Below are 23,993 nucleotides of genomic sequence, written 5' to 3' on the forward strand. Positions count from 1 at the left end.
TGTGTGTGTGTGTGAGAGAGAAGTGAGTTTCAGTGATTCAGCGAAGAGAATAAATTTGACGAGACTGCACTTTGTTTGTCTCTGTCAGGGAACACAAGTTACAGCCATAACGTTGTGTTTTTTAACACTTAACAACAATAAAGTAAACTTAAACGTATTGTCTTTAAAGCAACAACACACACACACACACAAACACTCTCGCTGTATGAATTATTAACAACACATTTTCACCCTTTCCTCCTCATTTGGCACATTATCTCCACACACACACACACATTCTTGTAGAGCATTCATAATGAGGACACACACACACTTGCCCTTCACCTCAATCTTTAAACCAAGTCTTAATCCTCAAAAAACCCATTAAAGTTGTGAGGATCAGCTAAAATGTCCTCACACCGATCAGTGCCAATCGAAAATTGGTCAAATAACGCTGCTTCTTAACGACATTCCTCCACACCAAAGCCCACAGAGAAAATCAGTGATTTTAACATCACAGCACACAGGAGTTGTTGATCCACTGCTTCCTCCATCACTAACTTTAACTGTCTCAGTGACACAAAGTGACCACACGAGGCAGCAGTACACCAGCAGCTCCTGTGTCCCCACGAGCTAAAATCACAGATTTTCTATATGGACTTTGGTGTGGGAGAGTGAGTGTTTTACAAACTTCAGTTTCCTGTTGGAAAAGTCTGTCTAACAGTGAGATAAAGACGTGAACATATTCTTAAGATGTTATACCCTGTTGTTGTACATTTTATTTGGTGTTTAACTACAGTCAAAAAAACACTGTGAGAAAATACACTCTGTAGAAAACTTAATAAGAGAAAGCACTTTAATTGTGTGGGAATGTAAATTGTGTAAAACACTGGAGTGTGTCGCCTGCTACATTTTTCTTTCCGGAGAGTGTGCTTGTATTTGAATGTTGAAGGCACAGAAAATGTTCCACAGTAAATTAATATAAACTCTCTTTTCTCCCTGCTTTTATTTCCCTGCAGTGACCGTGGTTTGTTTCCTCTAAATTACCTTTAGATGGCGAGGACGTGTGTGACTGTCATTGAAAGGCATTAAAAGTTTCCTTTGTTTGGCAGCTGTTGTCCAAACTTGAACAGTGCAGCTCTGATAAGGATTACAGGAAACGAGATTACCATGTCCTTGAAAACCTCAGCTGCTGAATCTAAGAATGTGTTTAAGATCTGCTGAAGTGTTTGTGTGGACCAACGGAAAACTGTGGGGTTTGTTTTTTAGTAAGGGAGAGGAGAAACTGAGATTTTTTTTTTGAAAACTTTAGAAAATAAATTTTAGTGCGGAATTTTGTTTGTCCATGCTAAAAAAAACCACCTAGTTTTTATTTTTGAAAACTCAAGTGTTGTGTGGATGAAGAGAAACAGAGGCATTTAATTGGAAAACTTTCAGGAAATGTTTTAGTTTGGATGGACATAAACTACTTTTATTTTGAAAACTCAAGAGTTGTGATTTTAGTGTGGATGGACAGAAACTATGACTTTTATTTTGAAAATTCCGAAGTTTTGTTTTTAGTGTGGATGGAGACATTAATTTTGAAAAGTCAGAATTTGTGTTTGAGGAACAGAGGCTTTTGTTTTGAAGACTCCAGAGTTGTGTTTTTAGTGTGGATGAACAGAAACAAAGGATTTTATTGTGGAAGAATTCCATGATATGTGTCAGTGTTGATGAACAGAAACAGTGACTTTTATTTTGAAAACTTAAAGAGTTTTGTTTTAGTGTAGATGAACAGAAAGAGAGACTTGCATTTTTAAAACGGCGTGGTTGTTAATTACACTTTTGTAAAGTAAACACTCACTGTTTGACTAAAAACCCAGCTGCTTCCTGTTCACACATGAATGGTCATGTGATGTGTGTTATCAGGTCACGTGACACATGTTATCAGGTCACGTGACGCGTGTTATCAGGTGTGTGTTTGGTGGAAACCTTCACACGTCCCTGACGTTGTTGCTCTGAGTCAGTGTTTGTACGCCAGGACAGATTTGTCAAATCTCTGTGGTTCTGTTGCCAACAGTGAAAAACCCACCGCTTTAAACATGTATTTAAGTCTCGGCAGTAATCGACTGAGTCGTCAAACGTCTCCACAGATGGTGACGAAGCTCGTCGAGGCAGGAGCGTCGAGCAGAGGGAAGCTTTGAAGCTTTGAGGCCGCGTGGCCTTGCAAATCCTCCTGACGGTGGGATAATGTGAAGAGACAGGCTGCGCTGTTGCTGCGCTGTTGCTGCGCTGGACCCAGACCTCTGCCCTCCTCAGGGAAGCTCTTCTACTTATTAAACACACAACAACCAAACAACTGAGCCGTGGCACGCACATATTTACAGGCTCTGTGAAATGGAAAAATGCATTTCTCATGTTGTAGTCGATGTAAAAAATTATGTTTTTTCCCCCCTCCTGCAGTTAGACATCCATGCTCTCCAGAGTTCAAAGCTTCGTAATGGTGGTGTAGCATCGGCCTCGGTGAACCCGTGTTTCCATCGTGGTACAGTTCGGTAAAGCCCTGCCGTGTCGACATCAAACACGATGCAACAAATCAGCTTGTTTTTTTTCCCACTCGGTTTGTGACTATTTGTCTCAACAAGAAATGGCGTATGAAAATAGATTGTAGACAGAAATTTGGGTCTCAAGGAAATGCTTTTCTGTCACCCAATCAGCTGACTGCCGTGGGTTAAGCTCTACCCATACCGCGTCGTAGCGTTACCCAGTTACCCGAATAGAAGGCTACTTTTGTGCGTTCCTAAAGGAAACGCACAAAAATACATACAGAACCGTTTCACTCCAGGGTAAAGTGGTAGACGACGGATGGATGTGTATGTAGTCTCAAACGACAGGGGGAGCCCCGCAGAGAAGTTCTGTTAGAAACTGGTTTGACATCAAGACCTGGGACCAGACAACTGTGACATGGACAGATTTGTGTACGTATGAACACTCACACTCGGAGAGCACAGGATGGTATGGTTGGGAACGGTAAAGTCCTGGGTCAGGCTCGCATTTCAACCGAGATCAGTACCATTACTTGGTAGGTGGGGTGACCGATGATAGTTGCTTTTATCCTAAAAAGTTGGACCTTTTTTGGGATAACCTTGGGGCATCTGAGCATCTAGTCTTTTTGGGCCAGACTAGATGTTCAAAGGCCCTAGGTCAGTTGAGTTTGAGACCCCTAGTCTAGATCCTGTATCCTGTACTGTACCATACCATTACTCTGGTACCCCAAGAGAAGGGTACCAAAAAATGGAACATTTATTTTGGTACTATTCCTATACCAGGTCCTATGGAAACAAATCCTCTGTCGGGTTGCAAGGAGTGAGAAATTCCTGGTGAAATTCCATAGCCCCCTTTTCCACCAACATCTCCAGGGACTTTAATAACAGGGACTTCATTACCTGGGGTAATCTGTGTGGTTTACGTTTCAATCGCTCCTCAGTGCTCCAGAAAGGAAACCCGGTCGATTTGTGACGCCGACTCGAACCTTGTCCTCAGCCAATACACTGAAACGAGCCTCGTTGTCCGTCCGCTCATCTTACGTCCTTGTCTTTGGCTCCATATGACTGATGGACAAAGTTCTTCTTTCTTTGTCTTCTTTTAAAGGTCACAAAGTAAGTAATTGTTTCAGTAAACAAGTAAGTTTGGGGCAAACGGGGGAAATCCGAGGGAAATTGGAAATGTTCCTGTGGTGGAAAAGGCAGCTTGTGGGAACTTTAGTTTGGCAATTTTGGAAATATTCCAAATTGGAAGAAACTTTCAATTGGATTTAATGGGATTTATACATCTGCTCCTGTTCTCTCTCTTTTGCCTCTGTCCCCCATTTTTCCTTTCACCCCAACCTGTCTAGGCACATCTGAGACTGGTTTCTTCCTCTTAAAAGGGAGTATTTTCCTCTCCACTGATGCTTAGTGTTTTCACCATTTCCATGTCTTTATCTCACAGTTAAGCTGACGTTTGTAAACCGCCCACTCTCCCAAATACTGAAATACTGACTGCTAGCAGCTACTTTAGTCGCCCACCTAAATTTAAGATCTTAATTTCCCTTGAGTTCACGAAATTAACTTTAAATCTGATGTTTATGAGCAAATGAGAACAGATGTGATGTCAAAAGGTCACAAAACAACTGTCATAATTCATGAGCTCAGCAAACACACGACTCCGAGTGTGTGTCCGAATATCTTAGCGTTAAACCCGAACTGCGTGGACGTCCTACTGTGTCCTAACGATGATTGTGGTGAACTTTTCTCCTCTGCTCGGCTCCTAAGGGACAGAGTTCTCCTCAACACTCATAGATTATTCAGGAGAAGACACTGAGATTTGACCTCGCCTGCTGACTTCCTGTATCATTCAGGAAGTTTTTTGTAAATTTATTTATTTATACGACTTCCATTTTGCGCCAAGTCCTGAATATTCAAACAGCGACATTAAAATTCACATCAGGTTTATGGACATTTGGAACCAGATACAGACTTTGTAAAGGTGTTTTTCTGAAAAGGAAGGACATTTGTAAAGTGATTTTCACAAAATTGTGGGCATTTCTGAAAAATAATTGTAGAAAAAAAACATGAAAGTTTGCAAAGACGTAATGTTTCATGGACGTGAAGACGTAAATTTTGGAAAGAAAGGACCTTTTTTGAACACAAGACTTTAGACTATTTAAAAAAGTAAGGAAAATACTGAAAGTGAGGAAATTGAAGATTATTTTCTAATAGCTTTTTGATAATTTTATAGTAAAAGATTTTCGGTAAATGCAGGTAAAAATGTATGTTTTTCAAAGCAGGTTATTCTGGCCTTTTTTTTTAAAGAACAGTAAATAGAGAAATACATATATTTTTTGAAAATTAGGAGTTCTATAGTTCTAAATGAGGACATTAAAAAAGTAGTACTGACACTTTTGGAAAATGCAGGTATTTTATTTTGAAAGTAAGGACATTTTTCATTCATAAGAAGTTCTGCAAATTAGGACTTAAAGACTTCAAAATTTAAATGTATTTTTGGAAATTGTGATGACATTTAGATAAATAGAAAATAACATTTCTCTTTTCATTTCTGAGGACATTTAAGGAAAAACCTCAGTCCAGAATTTGAAAAACATAATTTTTTACACACACAAAAAATGATTCATTTGTATTTTCCTGCATAGGTGCATGTGCTTTTGTGATTGTTTTCTCAGAGCCGTGTTTAATGAGATGGATGAACGTGATGTTGTGATGTTTGAGTGAAGCCATCATTATTATTATTATTATGCTGTGCATGTTTTTATTTCCCTTTAAATTAACAGAGAGCAAAACAGTTTTACATCAGCGACGCAGGCAGTCGGCCAAGTGTGAAAAATATGTGAGACAAAATATATACGTGAAAATAATGAGGAATACACACACGCACACACACAGTCATTTGTTGTCAGTGATTTATGACCATAGAGAAAAGTAATGAATGAATATGATTTATGGATCTTTTACGCTCACACTGGCACACTCTTCTCGCCTTAATCCACAACAAAACTGCACATCCAACTTTTGTACAACGCGTAGCTCTGTTTTATTTGCAGTCAGTGCTAGGGATGGGAATTGATAAGAATTCCGATTCCATTATCGATTGTCATTGGGTGAGCGAATAAGTACAAATTTGAGTTTATCCTCGCCTCGGCCATTTTTTTCTTCCCTGCCTCAGTGAATGGAGTAGCGCGAGGTGCACGAGAGCAACTTGCTGTAGCCTCTGAGCCGGCCAGACTCGTCCGTCATCATCATAAAATCATAAAATCTGTGAACACTTTCTTTATCTCACTGTTAGACGGAGTTTTCCAACAGGAAACTGACGTTTGTAAACCACTCACTCTCCCACACCAAACCCATAGAGAAAACCAGTGACTTTAACATCACAGCACACAGGAGCTTTGAAGTCCTTTGTTCAGATTGACCTCAGTGACACAAAGTGACCACACGAGGCAGCAGTAGACCAGCAGCTCCTGTGTCCCCGCCAGCTAAAATCACTGGTTTTCTCTATAGACTTTGGTGTGGGTGTTAAAAACTTCCATTTCCTGTTAGAAATGTCTGTCTAACAGTGAGATGAACACATGAACATAATCTCACACTGTCATAGACTTAATCTGAATTAGTTCCCCCATTCAACCGCCCCTCCACAAAGACCTGAACTATCCCTTTATCATATGCACATAATTCTTTATGTGGAAGAAAAGCAAAGTGTGGTCTGAATATGGAATAGATAATGACATGTAAATATGTCATGAAGAGGAGGAGGAGGAGGAGGAGAGGATAGTCTCCATATTTACACACACACACACAGAGTGAGTGTGGTTTGAACATTAAAAATGCATTAGAAGCCAATTATCTGAGGAAATAGAAACAATCAGGATAAAAATCAGACGGACAGCGAGGAACTCTCTCTTTAAAAACACAGCTGATTATTTGACTTTATTATTCAGCATCAGGTGTTTTTCTCCACCTTTGTTTTCTGTAAACTATAATCTGGACAAAAGTCCCTCTGTCACTCTGAAGCCCGAGAGAGTCGCAATTCGACAAGCATTGTATCAATTATGTGCAAGCACAAATTCAGATTTCTCACCTGCAGCCAAACTCATGTCGAGCTCTGGACGTGACGTGACTCCATTGTCATGGACCGCCATGTTGGCAGGCGATGATGCGGCAAAACTGACTTGGTCGAGTGACGTCAGCTACTGGAGCTCGACTGGAACATGATTTATGAACATCATTTACAAAGCTGATGGTGGTTGAAATTAGTGATTGAGACCATAGACTCTTCCCATTCAAACACAATTCTTTTTTGCCAGCAGTGGAGTGGGGTCGCCCCCTGGTGGCCAACTGCAACTTCGGTCAGATATATATATATGTATATGTATAAATATATATATATATGAGAAAAACTGCAACTGTGACTGAAAGCTACCAGAAAGGGAACGTTCAACACAACCTTTACACTGTGCTTCCATCTAGTGGTGATCAGGGAAATCACACTCTCACACAGGACAGAGATAAACTGCACACATATGTGTGTATATATACAGTGTATATACACATATATATGTATATGTACATATATATGCACACTCAGTTTTCTAAACGTCTGTCTTTACATCCAGCACACGATCAATAAATAATGTGATGCTGCGTACTGTTGTGACAACATTGCAGTCGCAAACACAATGAAGGGAACACTTCAATATGGCTGTTGTTAAACAAAATATGCAAAAACATATGACATAAATACATACATTTACTTTAATAAAAATGTCCAGTGTGTAATATTTCAGAGGACACGTGTAATAAACTGCTCACAAGTATGATTTTATTAGTATTTGTTATTATTAGTTATTTACTTGCTCTAAGTTCAAAAATAATTTGGTTTTCATAGTCTAAGACTGGAGTGTTTTGATTGTACTTTAATTCTAATGAATTATATAGTGAAATAGTCGTTTGGTAAAGCAGTATGTACTGTGGAAGATGTATTTAAAACCACATCATAAAATGTATGCTCTGTTTTTCTGGATCAATTAGATCTGTTAAAATTATCATATTCATTCAGAAAAACACAACTAAGAAAAAGGAAAATGTCCTATAACTGAACCAACACCAACAGAAAAAAACAGAATTTAAAATAATCTCATTCTTTCATTAGATTATTAGTGAAACTCGTATTTAGTTACTAATTTTGACACATGACGGCACCTGCCGTTTCTGTGACTCACCCCGCCCCTTCTTCACTTTCTTGTCTCCCCATTGGTTGAAAACCTCGTCCGTCAATTCGACCCGGAAGAGGTGCCACAAAGATGTCGGCGGTAATCTGAGCAGCTTTGAAGAGACGAGCTGTTTTTTCTGAGACACGTTTTTAGAACTAAACAACGCGAAAAGACGCAAAACGACCCGCACAAGTCGAAAAGAGACAGATTAAACGAAACCAAAGGACTTTCTTTGAGCTGGGACTCGACGTTTGCTGTAGTTTAAACCGGAAATGTGACGCCTTTCGGTGAGAAACGTTTATTTGAACACATTTTTTTTTTTTACAATTTAACACGTGTTTTTATTTTTCAGCAGAATTGAGCAGTCACACTCAAACGTTTTATTTTCCTGAAGGAGATGTTTAAACAATAAGAGCTACAAAAACAAATAATACAAATGTAAACTTTATTTTTCACATAAAGACCTAGTAGTTCAATAATACAATTGATTAACAGTATTAAGATGCTTTAAAAAAATCATTTTAGACTTGCATGACAAAAAAACGTGAATCCCGTTTTTCATTTTTTATCAATTCTCTTACACCAAACTCTATAGAGAAAATCAGTGATTTTAACATCACAGCACACAGGAGTTGTTGATCCACTGCTGCCTCCATCACTAACTTCACATGTGTTATTTTGTCACTGAGGTAAATCTGAACAAAGTGACCACACGAGGCAGCAGTAGACCAGCAGCTCCTGTGTTTTGTGAGCTAAAATCACTGATTTTCTCTATGGACTTTGGTGTGGGAGAGTGAGTGGTTTACAAAGTTCAGTTTCCTGTTGGAAAAGTCTGTGTAACAGTGAAATAAAGACGTGAACATGTTCTTCAGACATCGTAGACTGAAGCAGGTGTGGATGTTATGAGGGGAACCTTTTGCTAAGGGGTTAAATGTTTATGTCTTTGTGTTGTTAGCCCGTGTGTCTCAGTCTGGTTTTCTGGAAAGGGGTCTCAGCCAACATCTCAGTCAGCACTAACTGTTAGTACCTGAAATGTCACATCCTCCAGGTGCGCCTGTCCTTTTATTCCATGACTGGACATCACGGCGTCCCTCTGCGGTTTGTCTCTGCCTGGCTCCAGGCAGCAGTCGGTTTCCCTGGTGGACGCCATGGACATTCAAGACCCAACAGTGACGGACGGTGAGCGGCTACGGCTGAATGATGCGAGTCGCTCGAGCGCGGAGGTCGAGTCAGACGAGGATGTCGAGCCGGTGGAGACGGGCGACACGTCAGCGGAGGGAGACGGTTTTCATAGACGTCTCTCGGGTGCTGGTGGGAGGCTGGTGGTGTTGAAGGAAGAGGCCGGCGACTCGGACAATGTGGCGTTGTGGCTCGTCATCGAGTCAGGAGCACTGAGCAGCGATTCAGAGGAAGCAGGGAGTGGCGTGGACGCCCTCTCACAACACGGTCAGGGAATCAGTGACATCAATGCGCTGGAGCGACGAGATGCTGGACATGAAGGTAAAACTCAGGGCGTCGTTAAACATTTCGGTTAGCGCAATGATTAAAAGATTAATAACCAGCTGTTTTGATGATTAAGTAATCTGTTAAGTTTTATGTTTCTTTTTTTTTAGCTGTTCAAATGTGAATGTTTTCTTTGCTCATGTAACAAAGAAATAATTAGAGACCCCGATCAACACTTTTCTGACATTTTATGGACCAAACAACAAATTGCTGAATTCATAATGTATATTAACATATTTTTCTGTGTATTTTCCTCTCTCTTTAAGCTCCTCCTCTTCCCGTGCCCCAGACCCCACCTCTCTCGGGAGAGAAACCTCACCAGTGCGAGTATTGTGGGAAAACATTTGCAAAGAAGGGCGGCGTCATCACACATCAGATGCGCCACTGCAATGCGAGCCGAGCAGCGTCCCTGCAGCGTCAGCAGGGGGCGCCGTCCCCGACCGAAGGGCATGTGAAGCCACGCAAACGAGTTTTAAAAGAGAAGAGCGGCAAAGACGAGGCATCGCGGGAGAGGACTCATGCCTGCACAGAGTGTGATAAGAGCTTCTTCTCTGTGCACACGCTGAGGCAGCACCTGCTCATCCACACCGGAGAGAAATCCTTCCGCTGCGACGTGTGTGGGAAGTGCTTCGGTCGAGAGGGAAGTCTGAAGCAGCACCGGCTCGTCCACAGTGGCGAGAAAACCTTTGCATGCGACCTGTGCAGCAAAACCTGCGCCAGGAGGGGAGATCTGAAGAAACACATGCTCAGCCACTCCGAGGAGAAACCGCACCGCTGCGCCCACTGCGCCAAAGGCTTCAAGCTGCCGTCCAAGCTGAAGCAGCACGAGCGGCTCCACCTGGAGGAGAAACCACTGCAGTGCGAGCTTTGCCCCAAAGCGTTCGGGAGCGCGGCATTGCTGGTGGCGCACCGGCACGTTCACACGGGGGAGAAACCCTTTCTGTGCGCGGTGTGCGGTCGGGCCTTCAGCGACCGTGCTAACCTGCGGAAGCACCAGATGATTCACACGGGGGAAAGGCCGTTCAGCTGCTCCCACTGCGACAGGAAGTTCCGCCTCCGGCAGCACCTGACCGACCACAAGCTCAGCCACGCCAGCGAGAAGCCGTTCACGTGCGAGTCTTGCGGGAAAGGCTTCACTAGAGTCTCCGGACTGAAGAAGCACCAGTTCACTCACAGGGAGAAACCGCCACGCTGCTCCCTGTGCGGGCGGCAGTTTGCCGACGCGGTGGAGCTCAGCGACCACGAGTGCAGGGAGACAGCGGAGAAACCGCACCGCTGCGCCGAGTGCGGCAAGTGCTTCACGCAGGCCGTGACCCTGAGGACGCATCAGCTGATCCACTCGGGACAGAAACCCTTCAGCTGTAAAGACTGCGGGAAGCAATTCAGGGACAAGGCTAACCTCAGCAAGCACGTCCGCATCCACACGGGCGAGAAGCCCTTTAAATGTGAGGACTGTGGGCGGAGCTTCAGGCTCCTGCAGCCGCTCACAAGCCATCGACTCACACACAAACGGAAAGAGGCGGTCCTCCGGGGTTTTACACAACAACGCGGAGGCGTTCTCCCCTAGGGCTAATGCTAAGCTAACTACGTTCATGGTTAAAGTGTGGAAAATGGCTCCATCCAAGTGACGCAATATTTCGACTCAAGCGAAACATCGGGATCGACTTAACGCGCACATTAGAGTTGTTTTGCAAGTATTGCGATAATATCGTTATATTCTTTTGTGACTTAAATATCGTGGTAATAACATAGCGTGACTTAAATATTGCGATAATATTAGTGTCTCGAGACTTGAATATCATGATAATATTGTATCCTGACTTAAATATCATGATGATAGCATATCCTGACTTAAAGGTGACATCGAATGCTTGTATCACACATATATGTTAGTTATTGAGGTCTACTTACATATATTAACTTGTTTTCATGATTAAAAACCTCCTAATCGCTGCAAATGAGCCGATCAAAATATCTCCTCAGTGACGCTCTCGTCAGCCGTGCTGTTTCAGACCAAAACCACACCCCTAGAATGTGGACTGTGTTGTGATTGGCCAGCCAACAAGAGCTTTCCCACTGTCCTGTGATTGGCCAGGTACCTGGAAGTGACGTAATAGATAGGCCAGCTCGCAGATACACAGCTCCCCCTCTGGCACGGTGGATGCTCTGCATCTCAGCAGCTACAACGAGAGTAGTTCTTCTTCTTTTGCGGTTGAATGTACGCAACAGGATGTGCCCGGACTAGTGCCCGCACCGGGAGGCGCTACGGTGGTGAGAGGAGTGGTGAGGATTTTTGATGACGACATCAAATTAAGGAAGTGCCGATCCGCTTCGCAGAGCCCAGAAAAACAATACAACACTATTTTCTCAGCAGTGGCTGAACTGTTTGTTCTGAAACTTTGGGGTTTCATAAACGAGGTAATGACGCAGATACACACACAAACGCAGTGTTAATTGGAGCTTCCGGTCTATGTGGGCTTTAAACAACGTAATAATATTGTATCGTGACTTAGATATCGTGATAGTGTCGTGTCATCCCACTAATTTTTCAGAACTGCGGCTAAAACTTAAACTTAAAGTTTGCCGCTGTCTCACTTTACTAGCGTAGCGGTTTTGCCTCCACCTCACCTCTGTCATTTCACACCACTGTGTCTCCACAGAAACTAAAACAAAACACAGTGTGGAGCAGATGGGACTTGATCGGCGTTGTTTACATTCATAACTCGCACACTGCAGCTTTAATGCGTTTCTTACATGTAGCGTCTTTTGTTAAAGGGACAGTTCAGGTGTTTTTGTGACGCATCGTGGTAATGTGTCACATACCGGTGTGCGAAATCAATTGTTTGGAAATGTGAATTCGGTTGAAAATGAATCAGCGGTGATTCATGTTCCCGTGTCTTTACTGTTTACCCGGGGAAAACACCAGATTCCAGTAAAACAAGGAAAAAAAGGATCTGTGTTGACTTTATCACGACGGCAAAGGCGTACAACAAACAACAGTTACTCAACCGTGATTTGACCCTGTGTTTCTGGGACGTCCCCCAAACACTGCTGAGTCACCACTCCCTCGGACACAGAGGCTTCAAATGAGTGGACGGTGAAGATCGCAGAAACATTCAGCGAGCGGAGGACGAGCGACCGCAGGAAAACAATGATGAAGCCACTCTTTGTGCTCGCGTGTGTGAGTTTGATCGTCCATGCAGAAGCTTCGGCGGTGAGTTTCACTTCAGCTTAAACATAAATTTAAATTCATACGAAATCAAAAACATGACTTGACATGACCCCCTGAGCCTGAAAATTAGCAATTTGTACAATTGTGTAAAAGAAAATGGACAATTTTACATTTGTATAATCCTGAAAACAATTGTGTAATAGAAAATAACAGATTTGTCACAATTCACTAGCTACATTTATGTAACTGAATACATATTAAAATATGTGTATATATGTTCAGCTAAAAAAACCCGAACCAAGATCAAAAATTTTGTTTAAAAACCCCCATTATTTTTACAATTGTATAATCCAGAAATTAATATTTATAATCTAGTACAACACTACACATTAAAGATAACGATGAAACATTTATTTATTTATTAATTTAATTAATATATATTTAATATATCAATGTTACAAATATGTTAAAAAAATAAAGTAAAAAAACATGCATACTTATATTAGAAGATGAGATGTCAACGCTTTTTTTTTAATCTCTCGCTTGTTGTGTAGTTTGACCCCAGAGGATCTCGTCCAGTTGAACCGGGCACCAGGTCGGAGAAATGTGCCACTCAGAAGGAGTGGCCGTTCTGCACGGATGATGACTGGGTAAAAAAAATCAGGGCCGTTTTAATTCAGGACCTCACAAAAATACCATTTAAAGATTCCCGCTCTTTGTCCATCAGGGGTCCAAGTGTCCCTCAGGCTGTAGGATCCAGGGACTGATGGACAAAAATGACCACAGTCTCGTGAAGAGGATCGAGAAGATCCGCAACATCCTTGACCTGAACAAAGTCCGGCACCGGTCCACGGACCAGGTGTCCAAACAGACCTACGACTACCTGAAGGACAAACTCCTCGTCGATGCCGGTCAGTGAGGTTTAAAAGCTATTTTACATTATTTTCTGCATCATTTTTTACTCAGATTTTTTTATTTTATACTTTCATATAAAACCAGATGCTTTTATGTCCTGAACTGACTTTCTCCACGTTTTTGAGGTCCTGGTAAAAAATATGTTTAGGATGATTTTACATTTTTATAAAAAAAAAAAAAATTTATGAAATATTTCATGGCTGATTTAACCTAAAACAATTATTGTCATTAATTGGTGCGCCCCCACACCCTAGCCGTGAAATCTTCAATTTGTACAGTTGTGGCAAAAAGAAGAAGTAAAAAATATTTAAATAATATAACAAATAAAATAAAGTTTGTTTTTTTAAAAAAAATTAACTTTTTTACATATAAAACCAGACGCTTTTATGTCCTGATCTGAATATTTTATCATTAGTTTTTATGAAATATTTTATTGCTAATTAAACCTAAAATAAATACCACATCACTAGCCTGTAAATCATTAATTTGTACAAATTTTGAAAAAAAAACAACCACATTTTTTAATTTAATTTCAAAACAAAATAAGAGAAATTCTAAATTTGTATTTAAACTGAAGCTTTTATCTCTTGAACCAAATATACAACAGCACAAAACAACAAATAACAGCATATTCTGCTAAATTGTAATGTTACATTTAAAGTAGTCAATAATAATCTTAGTAACTGGTTTATTGATTTATTAGGAAACAGTTTGAGAAATTTTGTAATGGTCACATTTCCATGCAGTTTTTTTCATAAACTGACACCAAACTAAATCACATCATTTTGTTTAAAACAATTTAAAATGTTTTATGTTCTGGACTTAACATTTTTTTGAGTTTTTCGTCAAATTTTTGTGGCTGATTTCACCTAAAATCACTGTATATTTATTATTTACAATTTCTTATACATGATTTGTGGTTTTTACTTCTTTCAGACTTACCTTTAAAAAAAATTATGTGCAGCATATTCTGCTTAATTGAAACGTGTTTTCCCCCCCAATTTTTTTATTTCATTTAAAATAAAAACCAGTTTGAGGATGAATTTATTTTTGCAAATAAATCAATCAACAAATACTTTTGAGTCGCATATAAGTGCATTTAGTATTGTTTTGTTTCTGCTTTTTTGTTTTATCTTCTGTCAAATGTCTATGGTCACCTGCCTAGGGACTACAGATGTAATTTAGCATTGTTGCTATAATCTGGCATATTTACATCCTCAATTGTTGAAGATGTTCATCAATATGCATTGTCCCTATCAAATAAATAAAATAAATAAAAAATACAAAAAAAAGATGTTTATTCTTTATACCAGACCATGACAACAACTACTACGGCCTGGCCCAGAATCTGCGTCAGAAAATCACCGACATGAAAATCAAAATCGACCGACAGCTGAGGATCCTCGCGGCCATGAAAGATCGCGTCAAAGACCAGGTCGTCGAGATGCAGAGGCTGGAGGTACGGAAACACAACAGGGACAAAAAATTTATTACAAAATCAGCTAAATTTAAAAAAAAAATCCCACCAAAATTTTCTTTAATTACATTCAGAAACTTTGCATAGTATATACATAGTATAAAAAATAAATAAATGTACAATTTATCACATGAAATAATTAATTGATACAAAAATGAATAATTACATGGATTTGAATGAATGAATCCAATGCAAATGAGCTGCTCGGCCAGTTAGCGTTAGCTTCAATGTTCACTTCCTCTCATTCAGTGATGTGAAATAAATTTGTTTTCATATTAACGACTCTATAACATTCATTTGGTTCAGTTCTGTTTGCTGTTAGCATGTTAGCATGCTACCTTCTGTTCTGGCTCCTGATTGGATGAAGAGTTGTAGGAAACTGGAAAAGCTTCACCTAGTGACATTGCCTTTGTGTGTGTGTGTGTGTCTGTCTGTCTGTCTGTCTGTCTGTGTGTCTTTGTCTTTGGCCTTCAGGTGGACATCGACATCAAGATCCGTGCCTGCAAAGGCTCCTGCAGCAGTGCCACAGTTTACGAAGTGGACAAGGACAGTTACGTGGCTCTGGACAAACAGGTAACAACTGGATTCTGTGGTTTCATCGCATCCAAGGACTATTTAAGGAACAACTCTGTGTTCCTGAAGTACTCGGCGGTCGTAATATCTCAGTTAGACATAGGACGTTTTAATTGGAGCGCCCCCTGAATTTGTGAATCCAACTGGTAGATCAGTTAAAAAGACATAAAAATCTACTTATAATTCCAAAATCTATTTATATTCCAAAATCTACTTAAAGTTCCAAAATTCTACTTAAAGTTCCAAAATTCTACTTATAACTCTAAAATCTACTTATAATTCCAAAATCTACTTATAACTCCAAAATCTACTTATAACTCCAAAATCTACTTATAATTCCAAATTCTACTTATAATTCCAAAATCCCACTGAATGGTCACAGTGCCGTCACTGAAGAGTCATTAGCGCGACGTTTGACACAAGAATCAAAGCCAATGATGTCCAATTGTAGATCAAAGTTAAAATGTATTATCCTGAAAACATGCATTCATCTCCAACATTTAGCAAATCAAAGTGTAAAATGTTTAACAGAGGAGTCTGGGGTATTTAGCGAGTGCAGATGTTTTTGTTAAACCATATTTTTTGGTGGTCTTTAACATCCAGCTGCTGTCGGCGTCCTCTTCCACAGATTGATCAGCTGGACTCTCAGTCGAGTCAGAGCGTGCAGTCCGTGCGGACGCTGTACGTGATGAAGAGCCGGCTGCTGCGGGACATGAATGTGGACAGCATCTACAAGTCCGGCCCTGGCTCCACAGTAGCAGCGCAGCAGACTGTAGACCTGTTCCCTGAGGTAACGTCGTGTTGTTGTTGTTGTTGCTAGGCGCGATTAGGAATCACGGAAAAATAAGAATTTATTTCAAAAGGTTAGTTTGGGGGATTTTTTCTATGGACACCGAAAGTCCATAGAGAAAATCAACGATTTTAACATCACACACACACAGGAGCTGTTGATCCACTGCTACCTCCATCACTAAGTTCAAATGTCTTGTTGTCAATTTGCCATATTAAATCCTTTGTTCAGATTAACCTCAGTGACAAAGTGACCACATGAGGCAGCAGTAGACCAGCAGCTCTTGTGTCCCCACGAGCTAAAATCACAGATTTTTTTTGAGAGTGAGTGGTTTACAAACTTCAGTTTCCTGTTGGAAAAGTCTGTCTAGATAGATAGATAGATAGATAGATAGATAGATACTTTATTGATCCCGAAGAAATTCAAGATTCAAGTCTCACAGTGAGATAAAGATATTGCAGACTTAAACTGACGTAGATCTTATGAGGTGAGACTTTTATTTAGTGTGAAACTGCTGGTAGGCAACACAGTGAGTGAGCCTCGGATTCTCAGGCTCGTTCTCCAGTTCTTGATTCTTAAACCTCTTACCAGAACCATCTGTAAACCCATGCCCATGTTTTCTCTCTCAGGTGAAGACCATGCACTTGGTCCTGGAGGAGGAAGGTTCTAAAACATCTCCAGCAACCGTCTCCAAGGACTCAGGTACTTCCTACTCATCATCATCGTCCTCCACTGTTTCCTCCTCCTCGGGAAAATCCCTCACTGAGCTCAGTGGATCCACCGGCAGTTCTTTGGGTGGAGGATTTGATTCCCAGAGTCAGCCCAGTACGTCCCACATAACCACATCAACTGTGTCTTGCACCAAAACCGTCAAGAGGATCATCGTCCACACAAAGGACGGGCCGGTGGAGAAGGTGGAGGAGATAATGGAGGGAGGTCCCGGGTGCAAGACTGTGACCGACTTTAGCAAAGGAAGCCTGGCCACTCTGTTCCCCACCCTCACCTCCTCCTCGTCCTCCTCCTCGTCCTCCTCCTCGTCCTCCTCCTCCTCGTCTGTCTCCTCTAAGGCTTTCCAGGTCGATGGAACTAAAGGAAGCCTCACCACAAGTTCCAACAGCGGACTCGGGGACCCGTTTTCCTCCGACATCGGCATGGACCTCGGCGCGTTCCTCACCGACAACGGAGAGGACGACGTTCCGGATTTCCACGCCCGGAGTGTGAAGAGCGCACGCGTCGAGCGACAGGCCGATTATGTAGGACAAGGTACCCAATAATGGTCTCAGTGGAGTTACATGTAATGTCCACAAGAGGGCGGCGCTCGGCGTAGCATCAGAAATAGCATGTGAACGTTTTCTTATTGTTTGTTGCTACAGCGTAAAAAACAGCATGGGATGTTTTTGATTCGGGGATAGTTTGTGTTTTATGACGTGTGGTTGTATGAGGTGCTGTGAGCGCCCTCTGCCTACAGAACCACACTAAGCCCATTTAATGAAATCTAATTGGGCACATGTTTATTTTGTTTTAAGCAGGGGTGTTTCAAAGGATTAGGGGCCACAAACACATGGGCCCCTGGAGTGAATGTGGTAGCAGGAGCATAGATATGTTCCTCACTGCAGGGGGAGCTCACAATACCTGTCATACTGCCACACTTAAGAAAATAAAAAATAAACTGTACCATCTCTTTTTAAAATCTTAGATAATTTTGGTTTATTTGTAATAAACTAAAGACCTAAAGAATCGTCTGTTTCTCTGGATCTTCGGGTTCCACAGAGCCACCGCTGTAATGTTACCGTATCAAAACGCACAAAGATTTAATTGATTGCGCAAAGTCTACGACTTTGTTCGTAAACATCAGCCTCGATTGCGACTCGCTCCAAATGCAGAGTCACCTTCGTTTTGTCACGAAAGTGTCGCTGTATTTGCTGCTAGCTAGATTCAAATGAAGTGAATCGGCTAACTCGCCGTCTGCGGTGTGCCCCTCTTTCTTCGCAGATTGTGTCGACGCCCACCAGAAGCACCTGAAAGGGGAAACAAACGGCCTGTTTAAGATCAAACCCGGCGGCGCGGACACCACCGAGGTAGTGGAGGTTTACTGCCAGCAGGAGGGGCTAATGGGGGGGTGGTTGTTAGTCCAGCAGAGAGAGAGCGGCGTGCTGAGCTTTAACCGCACATGGGACGAATATCGCAGCGGGTTCGGCTCGGTTGACGCACGGGGAAAGGGGGAGTTATGGCTAGGCAACCAACACCTCCACTTGTTGACTAATCGGGGTGAGACGATGCTGAGGGTGGAGCTTGAGGATTGGGAAGGGGGCGTGGCCACTGCCGAGTACACAATCAGTATCGGTTCAGAGGGGGAGGGGTTCCCCCTGCATGTGTCTGCGTACACGGGGGACGCCGGCGACGCTCTAGTAGCGCCAAAGACCAATTGGGCATCTTATCCGTCCCACAACGGAATGAAATTCAGCACCTACGACAATGACGGCGACACAGCGATGTTTAACTGCGCGCAGCTTTACGGTGCCGGGTGGTGGTACAACAACTGCCGCTCAGCCAATCTGAACGGCTTTTATTACAAAGGCACGTACGAAATTAAGCCGTTTGGGATTCCGAACGGGGTCACGTGGGTGACGTACAAACCGGACAACTACAGCCTGAAAACTGTCAGGATGTTCATTCGCCCGGCTACGTTTTAATCGGATGCAGAGAAACGTAATCGCATTCACAGAGAAAAGATCAGTGACGGATTTCAGAACCATGTCAAACCGTGTCCTTGTGTCTTCCACGTGTTTTTGTCTTGTGTGTAAACGGATTGATTGATCTGTTTGCTGTTGTTACCAAACCTGATGTTGTCAATGTCGCTGAACTATGCACGATCAATAAAGAGTCAACGTTCACCTCAGCTTCTGTGTCCGGGATGTTATTTAAATACAAAAATTGTAAATTGTAAAATTCTCAAATCTCTTTTTTTTTCATCCTTTCAATGTGATTTTTAAAAGATAATAAGCAGTTAGAATAAATGTCTGGAATCTGGAATAATTTCACAATATAACTGTACAACTATATATACTGTAAATTTAATGTTAAGTTTTTGTAGGAAGGTTTTATTTTATCATTTATCAAGTTTTACAGAATTTAATAAAATAATTTCAGTGATTCATGTTTTCTGAGTTTGGAGTTGTGTTTACAGTATATTATTAATTTAAGCGACAGTAAATTAACGTTTGATTTAAAATACTTTTTCCCTTGCATAGCTGTCTGCTTTACCATGTTTACCCTTCATTGTAGTGTTTTATTGTTTGTTAGTTATAATCTATTTTATATACATGCACTGTCATTTGTGTTCGTCATATTCTCCATTTTATTTCAGAAGTTATAAAGTGCCTTCAGCCAATTCATTTTCTCTAATAAATGTAAATTAATAGTAATCAAACTGCACTCAAATAGTCATACTAAAAAGTATTTATAAGTTTATTTCTAAGTACAGTTATAAATCGTGTTTCTCTTAAGGCAAGCTTTGACTTAAAGACAAATAACTCAAAGAAATCAGAAGCAAAAGCATTTAATGTTTCACAACGACCACAAATAAATAAATCAAGAATTTACATTTCATGTTTGTAGTGCTCTGTTTTTGGATGGCAGCGTTGTTAAAGAGTAACTAAACCCAGACGTGTTTTTTTTGTTGTTTGTTCGTGCAGTGTGTACAAGGCTGACTCAGCAGAATCAAGATGGCCGACAGCCCCGCGGTCATCGCCACAGACACGCACAGCAACTGTGTCGAGCGAGATCAGACTTTGCCCTGTGTTCGGATGATGATTGGGTAAGAAACGCAAACACAAAATGGCGCAACCCTCGTCAACTTTCAGTGGTAAACCGGCTGTTGACCTATGCTTAAGCTCCGCCTCTGAGCACAGACAGGCCAGATATCAGCTTCACTCTTTGATGACGTGACTTTTATTGAAAAATTCGGAACTGTCCTGTCAGTTCCTTAAATTATCCTTAAAATGGCTTAGCTACACAAAAATCGACACATTAGTTCCCAGTAGCAAAAAATGTCACCTTCCCAATACAGCTGTAAAAACATTATATACTATTTCCACTTTAAAGGAATCAGTCTTTTAAAACTACTTCAGCCTGAAATATACATATCAAATATTATTTTATATTTATATGAATATTTTTTTATAGGAAGGTATGTTTACACAACTCCACGGTTTTCTATGGCAGCAACACTGATTTTGATGCATTATTTTTTTGCAGTGCCAGAAAAAAAAAACTGACACATTTGTTCCTAACACCAATAAATGTCCAGTCGATATACATGGAAAATACTATTTTTGATTTATCTTAACATAAACTAATGCATTCCTTGCTGTTAAGGGTTAATAGTTGCCGTTCCTTAAAGTCATAAACAAACAAGAATAAAGTTGACTCTTCTAGCTGGCAATTTTTTTTTTTTTATGTAATCACAGCAAAGCGTAGCCCCAACAAAGTAAAAGCCCACAGTACCTGGAGTTTCCTGTTAATGAACAAACCTCACTGAAACTGAAGCTCAAGCAATGGCTCCTTCACAATTCAAGTGAGTTAAGGGGTGTGGCCTAGCCAGTGTAGATCGAATTTATAATCGATTGAAATGAATGTAGATTACATTAAATGTGGATTTTCAGTCTCCGTCACGGCGTGTAGTTAAAATTACAACTTTCTTCTTTCTTAAAGATCAGTTTGTGTCTCCGCAGGTTTCTAAATGTCCCTCCAGCTGCAGACTGCAGGGTTTGATCTCACACATGGAGGCCAATGTGGAGATGAGACTGTCCAAAGCGTGCGAGACGGCGAGGATGGTCGAGGACGCGGCTGAGAAGTCCATGACAGCGATGACGCACATCTACAACACAAACCGCAGAGTCATAGTCAACAGATACAGTGAGATTCAGCGTCTTGTTTCGCCGTTGTTTGAAAAAAGACAGAGAAACACAGATGAGTAACGCTGTACTTTGTCTCCAGTGTCAGAGCTGACGTTTGTGGAAGACGCACGAGCATTGGCCAAGAATCTCACGGCACTACGGAAACGCTCGGCTGCTTTGTCACAGCGACTGACGGAGCTTCGCAGCAATGTCCAGAAACAAGTTGAGGAATTGTATCGGACTGAGGTGAGACATAGCAATGTTTGGAGAGTAACCCCTGCTGACGTGGTGTGACCCAAGGCTCTGTTTAAGTACCAGCTGTTTTATGTTGTATGCAAAGAAAATTCTTTGAATAGAATGAAAGCGTCACTTTATATGCAGATGACATCCAGCCGGATTGTAATTACGTTGTATGTAAAGAAAATTCCCTGGATGGAATGAAAGGATTACTTTATACGCAGATGACATTCAGCTTAATATTTCCGACTTGCAAGATTGTAATTTTCCATTTCTAACTTTGTGATTTTTCATGTTTCATAAGTGCATAACAACAAAGATGTATTGCTTTATATCCGCCAGTAATTGATGTAACAAAAAGGTTAATTTGGTTTACCCCAAGGCTCTGTTTTTGGACCATTGTTTTACGTTGTATGTAAAGAAAATGCCCTGAACGGAATGAAAGGGTCAATTTATACGCAGATGAGATCAAGCTGTACTTTCAGCTTCTAACATGATGATTGTTTTTTCGGAAATACTTTTTAATCTCAGCCAAATGGCTCCCAGTGTTATATCTTGTTTTAGTGTGGTGAGAAAATGTTCCTTTGGTGTACCGCAGGGCTCTGTTGTTTAAACGTTTAGAACGTGGTCTTTGTTTTTGAATGACTGGATTATTTGTTCGTCTCGCCAGGTGGACGTCGACATGAATCTGCGAGCCTGCCGCGGATCCTGCCGCTCAGCACTTCCGTTCACTGTCGGTCATCACAGTTACCGGGCGATTCAGACTGACATGGACCACATCAAACAGACGGTGGTCAGGAGAAGCAAGACGTCTACTCCTCCTGAGGACATCGCACGTATCACACTGCGGCCTGTAGACGTCGGCCCAGTTCTGTCTCCACAATACAAGACCATCCCGACTGTCCAGAGAGAGCTGTTGACGCAGTTTGAGGACATTGGACAGAATCAGTTAGTTGTGGAGGAGCTGCTGGAGGACACAGAAGGGTTTTGAAAAAAATACAAATCTTATTTATGGCCATGTTTCTCTAGTGCCACCCAGTGGACCGCAGGAGGCAACACGTTACAGGAGTGCGAGTGCGTACAACCTCTGTTATTATTACATTTTGTTTACAGTGTATGTTTGTCCAGTTCTGCTCTGTATCAACTTTTACAGTGTTAAGTTATACATTAAAACATTATTTTCATAGAAAAATTCAATTTGTCATTTAAACACATCTGATGACTTGGTAAGACTGTAACACAGTCTTATTACCTTAATGTTTTAGCAATTAAATAAACTTGTATGTTTTTCAGTCTAAACTTGAATGAGGCAAATGTTTTACATTACTCTAACTTTGTCAAGACTTAAGATTTTATACATGTGGTTGTTTAGTTGCTACAGAAAAACACTAAAAAATCTGTTCCAATGATTGAGCCGTGAATGTGTGATGACAGATGTTTGTGTTTCAGCTGAAGTTAAAGTTGAATAAATTCATAAAATGTTGTCATGCTCTCCTGCTGTTTTTTTTCAGTTAAGTTCCTCAAACGCTTTGTCAGCATTAACGAGCGGCAGTGAAATTTTGGACGACATACTAACCTTTGACTTTTTCGTCAAAATTTGGACGACATACTAACCCAAGACTTTTTTGTCAATATTTGGACGACATACCAACCTATGACTTTTTCGTCAAAATTTAGACGACATACTAACCTATGACTTTTTTGTCAAATTTTGGACGACATTCTAACCTATGACTTTTAGATCAAAATTTAAAAGGTGCGTGCGTGCGTGTGTGCGTGTGTGTGTGAATGAGAGAGTGAGCGTTGCCCAGCTGGGAAAATGACGAAGCGTAACGTTTTCTGGGAAGTGAGCATGTGTTCGTGAACATGTTCACTGTGTTTGTCACTAACTAACTAAGTTTATTACTGTAAAAAGTAGCAAGGGAATCTGAATAAACTCATAATATCTATGTCACATGTTCACGTCTTTATCTCACTGTCAGACAGACTTTTCCAACAGGAAGTTTGTGTAACCACTCACTCTCCCACACCAAAGCCCATAGAGAAAATCAGTGATTTTAGCTGGCGGGGACACAGGAGCTGCTGGTCTACTGCTGCCTCGTGTGGTCACTTTGTGTCACCGAGGTTAATCTAAACACAGGATTTTTGATGCCGAATTTTACAAAATAACACGTTTGAACTTAGTGATGGAGGCAGCAGTGGATCAACAACTCCTGTGTGCTGTGACGTTAAAATCGCTGATTTTCTCTATGGGCTTTGGTGTGGGAGAGTGAGTGCTTTACAAACTTGAGTTTCCTGCAGGAAAAGTCTGTCTCACAGTGAGACAAAGACGTGAACATGTTCTTAAGACATCGTAGACTTCAACTGCAATCAGTCTTTTCTTGTGTGGCAGCCAGTTGTTAATAACCTGTTAAATCTCCTCTGTTTCTTTTCTCCACAGATAAACGTCGGATGTTTCGTTCCAACAAAAAATAATATGATATATTATTATAATAATATAATATTAAAAAAAAAAAAACAAGTTCAGGTTCTTTTTTTTTTTTAAAATTTTAACAACAGCAGTTTCCTGGTTTTCTTATTAACAGTAACGAGACTGAGACACAGCGAGAGACACGAGACGACGACATAACAGCGGTGATGGTGTTGGAGCGTGCACACACACACACACACACACGCACACACACACACGCACACGCACGACTGAG

The 23,993-nt window shown here is 41.2% G+C and overlaps 2 protein-coding genes across 5 annotated transcripts; both read left to right on the forward strand.

Annotated features, from left to right (window-relative positions):
- The first annotated feature begins 7,769 nt into the window (after positions 1 to 7,769).
- LOC122766311 (zinc finger protein OZF-like) lies at positions 7,770 to 11,071 on the forward strand. Of its 3 annotated transcripts, none has more exons than XM_044021072.1 (4): positions 7,770 to 8,010; positions 8,679 to 8,721; positions 8,846 to 9,223; positions 9,493 to 11,071. In XM_044021072.1, exons 3-4 carry the CDS (start codon positions 8,872 to 8,874, stop codon positions 10,791 to 10,793), a joined length of 1,653 nt encoding a protein of 550 aa, XP_043877007.1. In that variant the 5' UTR covers positions 7,770 to 8,010; positions 8,679 to 8,721; positions 8,846 to 8,871; the 3' UTR covers positions 10,794 to 11,071. The 3 variants fall into 3 exon arrangements, with proteins under 3 accessions (XP_043877007.1, XP_043877008.1, XP_043877005.1); XM_044021073.1 differs by having other exon boundaries at positions 8,710 to 8,721; XM_044021070.1 differs by lacking the exon at positions 8,679 to 8,721 and having other exon boundaries at positions 7,771 to 8,010; positions 8,772 to 9,223.
- A 645-nt stretch (positions 11,072 to 11,716) lies between these two features.
- LOC122766304 (fibrinogen alpha chain-like) lies at positions 11,717 to 22,765 on the forward strand. 2 transcript variants are annotated; one of them, XM_044021061.1, is made up of 11 exons: positions 11,717 to 12,440; positions 12,953 to 13,048; positions 13,126 to 13,309; positions 14,627 to 14,772; positions 15,265 to 15,363; positions 15,992 to 16,153; positions 16,783 to 16,855; positions 19,849 to 19,970; positions 20,887 to 21,070; positions 21,152 to 21,297; positions 21,959 to 22,765. In XM_044021061.1, exons 1-11 carry the CDS (start codon positions 12,378 to 12,380, stop codon positions 22,277 to 22,279), a joined length of 1,596 nt encoding a protein of 531 aa, XP_043876996.1. In that variant the 5' UTR covers positions 11,717 to 12,377; the 3' UTR covers positions 22,280 to 22,765. The 2 variants fall into 2 exon arrangements, with proteins under 2 accessions (XP_043876996.1, XP_043876995.1); XM_044021060.1 differs by lacking the exons at positions 19,849 to 19,970; positions 20,887 to 21,070; positions 21,152 to 21,297; positions 21,959 to 22,765 and adding an exon at positions 18,146 to 19,052 and having other exon boundaries at positions 11,725 to 12,440; positions 16,783 to 17,416.
- The last annotated feature ends 1,228 nt before the right edge of the window (positions 22,766 to 23,993 follow it).

This window comes from Solea senegalensis, linkage group LG3 (genome assembly GCF_019176455.1).
Source record: "Solea senegalensis isolate Sse05_10M linkage group LG3, IFAPA_SoseM_1, whole genome shotgun sequence".
Lineage (NCBI taxonomy): Eukaryota > Metazoa > Chordata > Actinopteri > Pleuronectiformes > Soleidae > Solea > Solea senegalensis.

Excerpts from the sequence above, each read along its gene's own strand:
- LOC122766311 (XM_044021072.1), top strand. The coding sequence starts at position 8,872 with ATGGACATTCAAGACCCAACAGTGACGGACGGTGAGCGGCTACGGCTG. Across the intron at positions 9,224-9,492 it reads ACGAGATGCTGGACATGAAG|CTCCTCCTCTTCCCGTGCCC; the intron begins GTAAAACTCAGG and ends TCTCTCTTTAAG.
- LOC122766304 (XM_044021060.1), top strand. The coding sequence starts at position 12,378 with ATGATGAAGCCACTCTTTGTGCTCGCGTGTGTGAGTTTGATCGTCCAT. Across the intron at positions 13,049-13,125 it reads TCTGCACGGATGATGACTGG|GGGTCCAAGTGTCCCTCAGG; the intron begins GTAAAAAAAATC and ends TTTGTCCATCAG. Across the intron at positions 17,417-18,145 it reads GGCCGATTATGTAGGACAAG|ATTGTGTCGACGCCCACCAG; the intron begins GTACCCAATAAT and ends CTTTCTTCGCAG.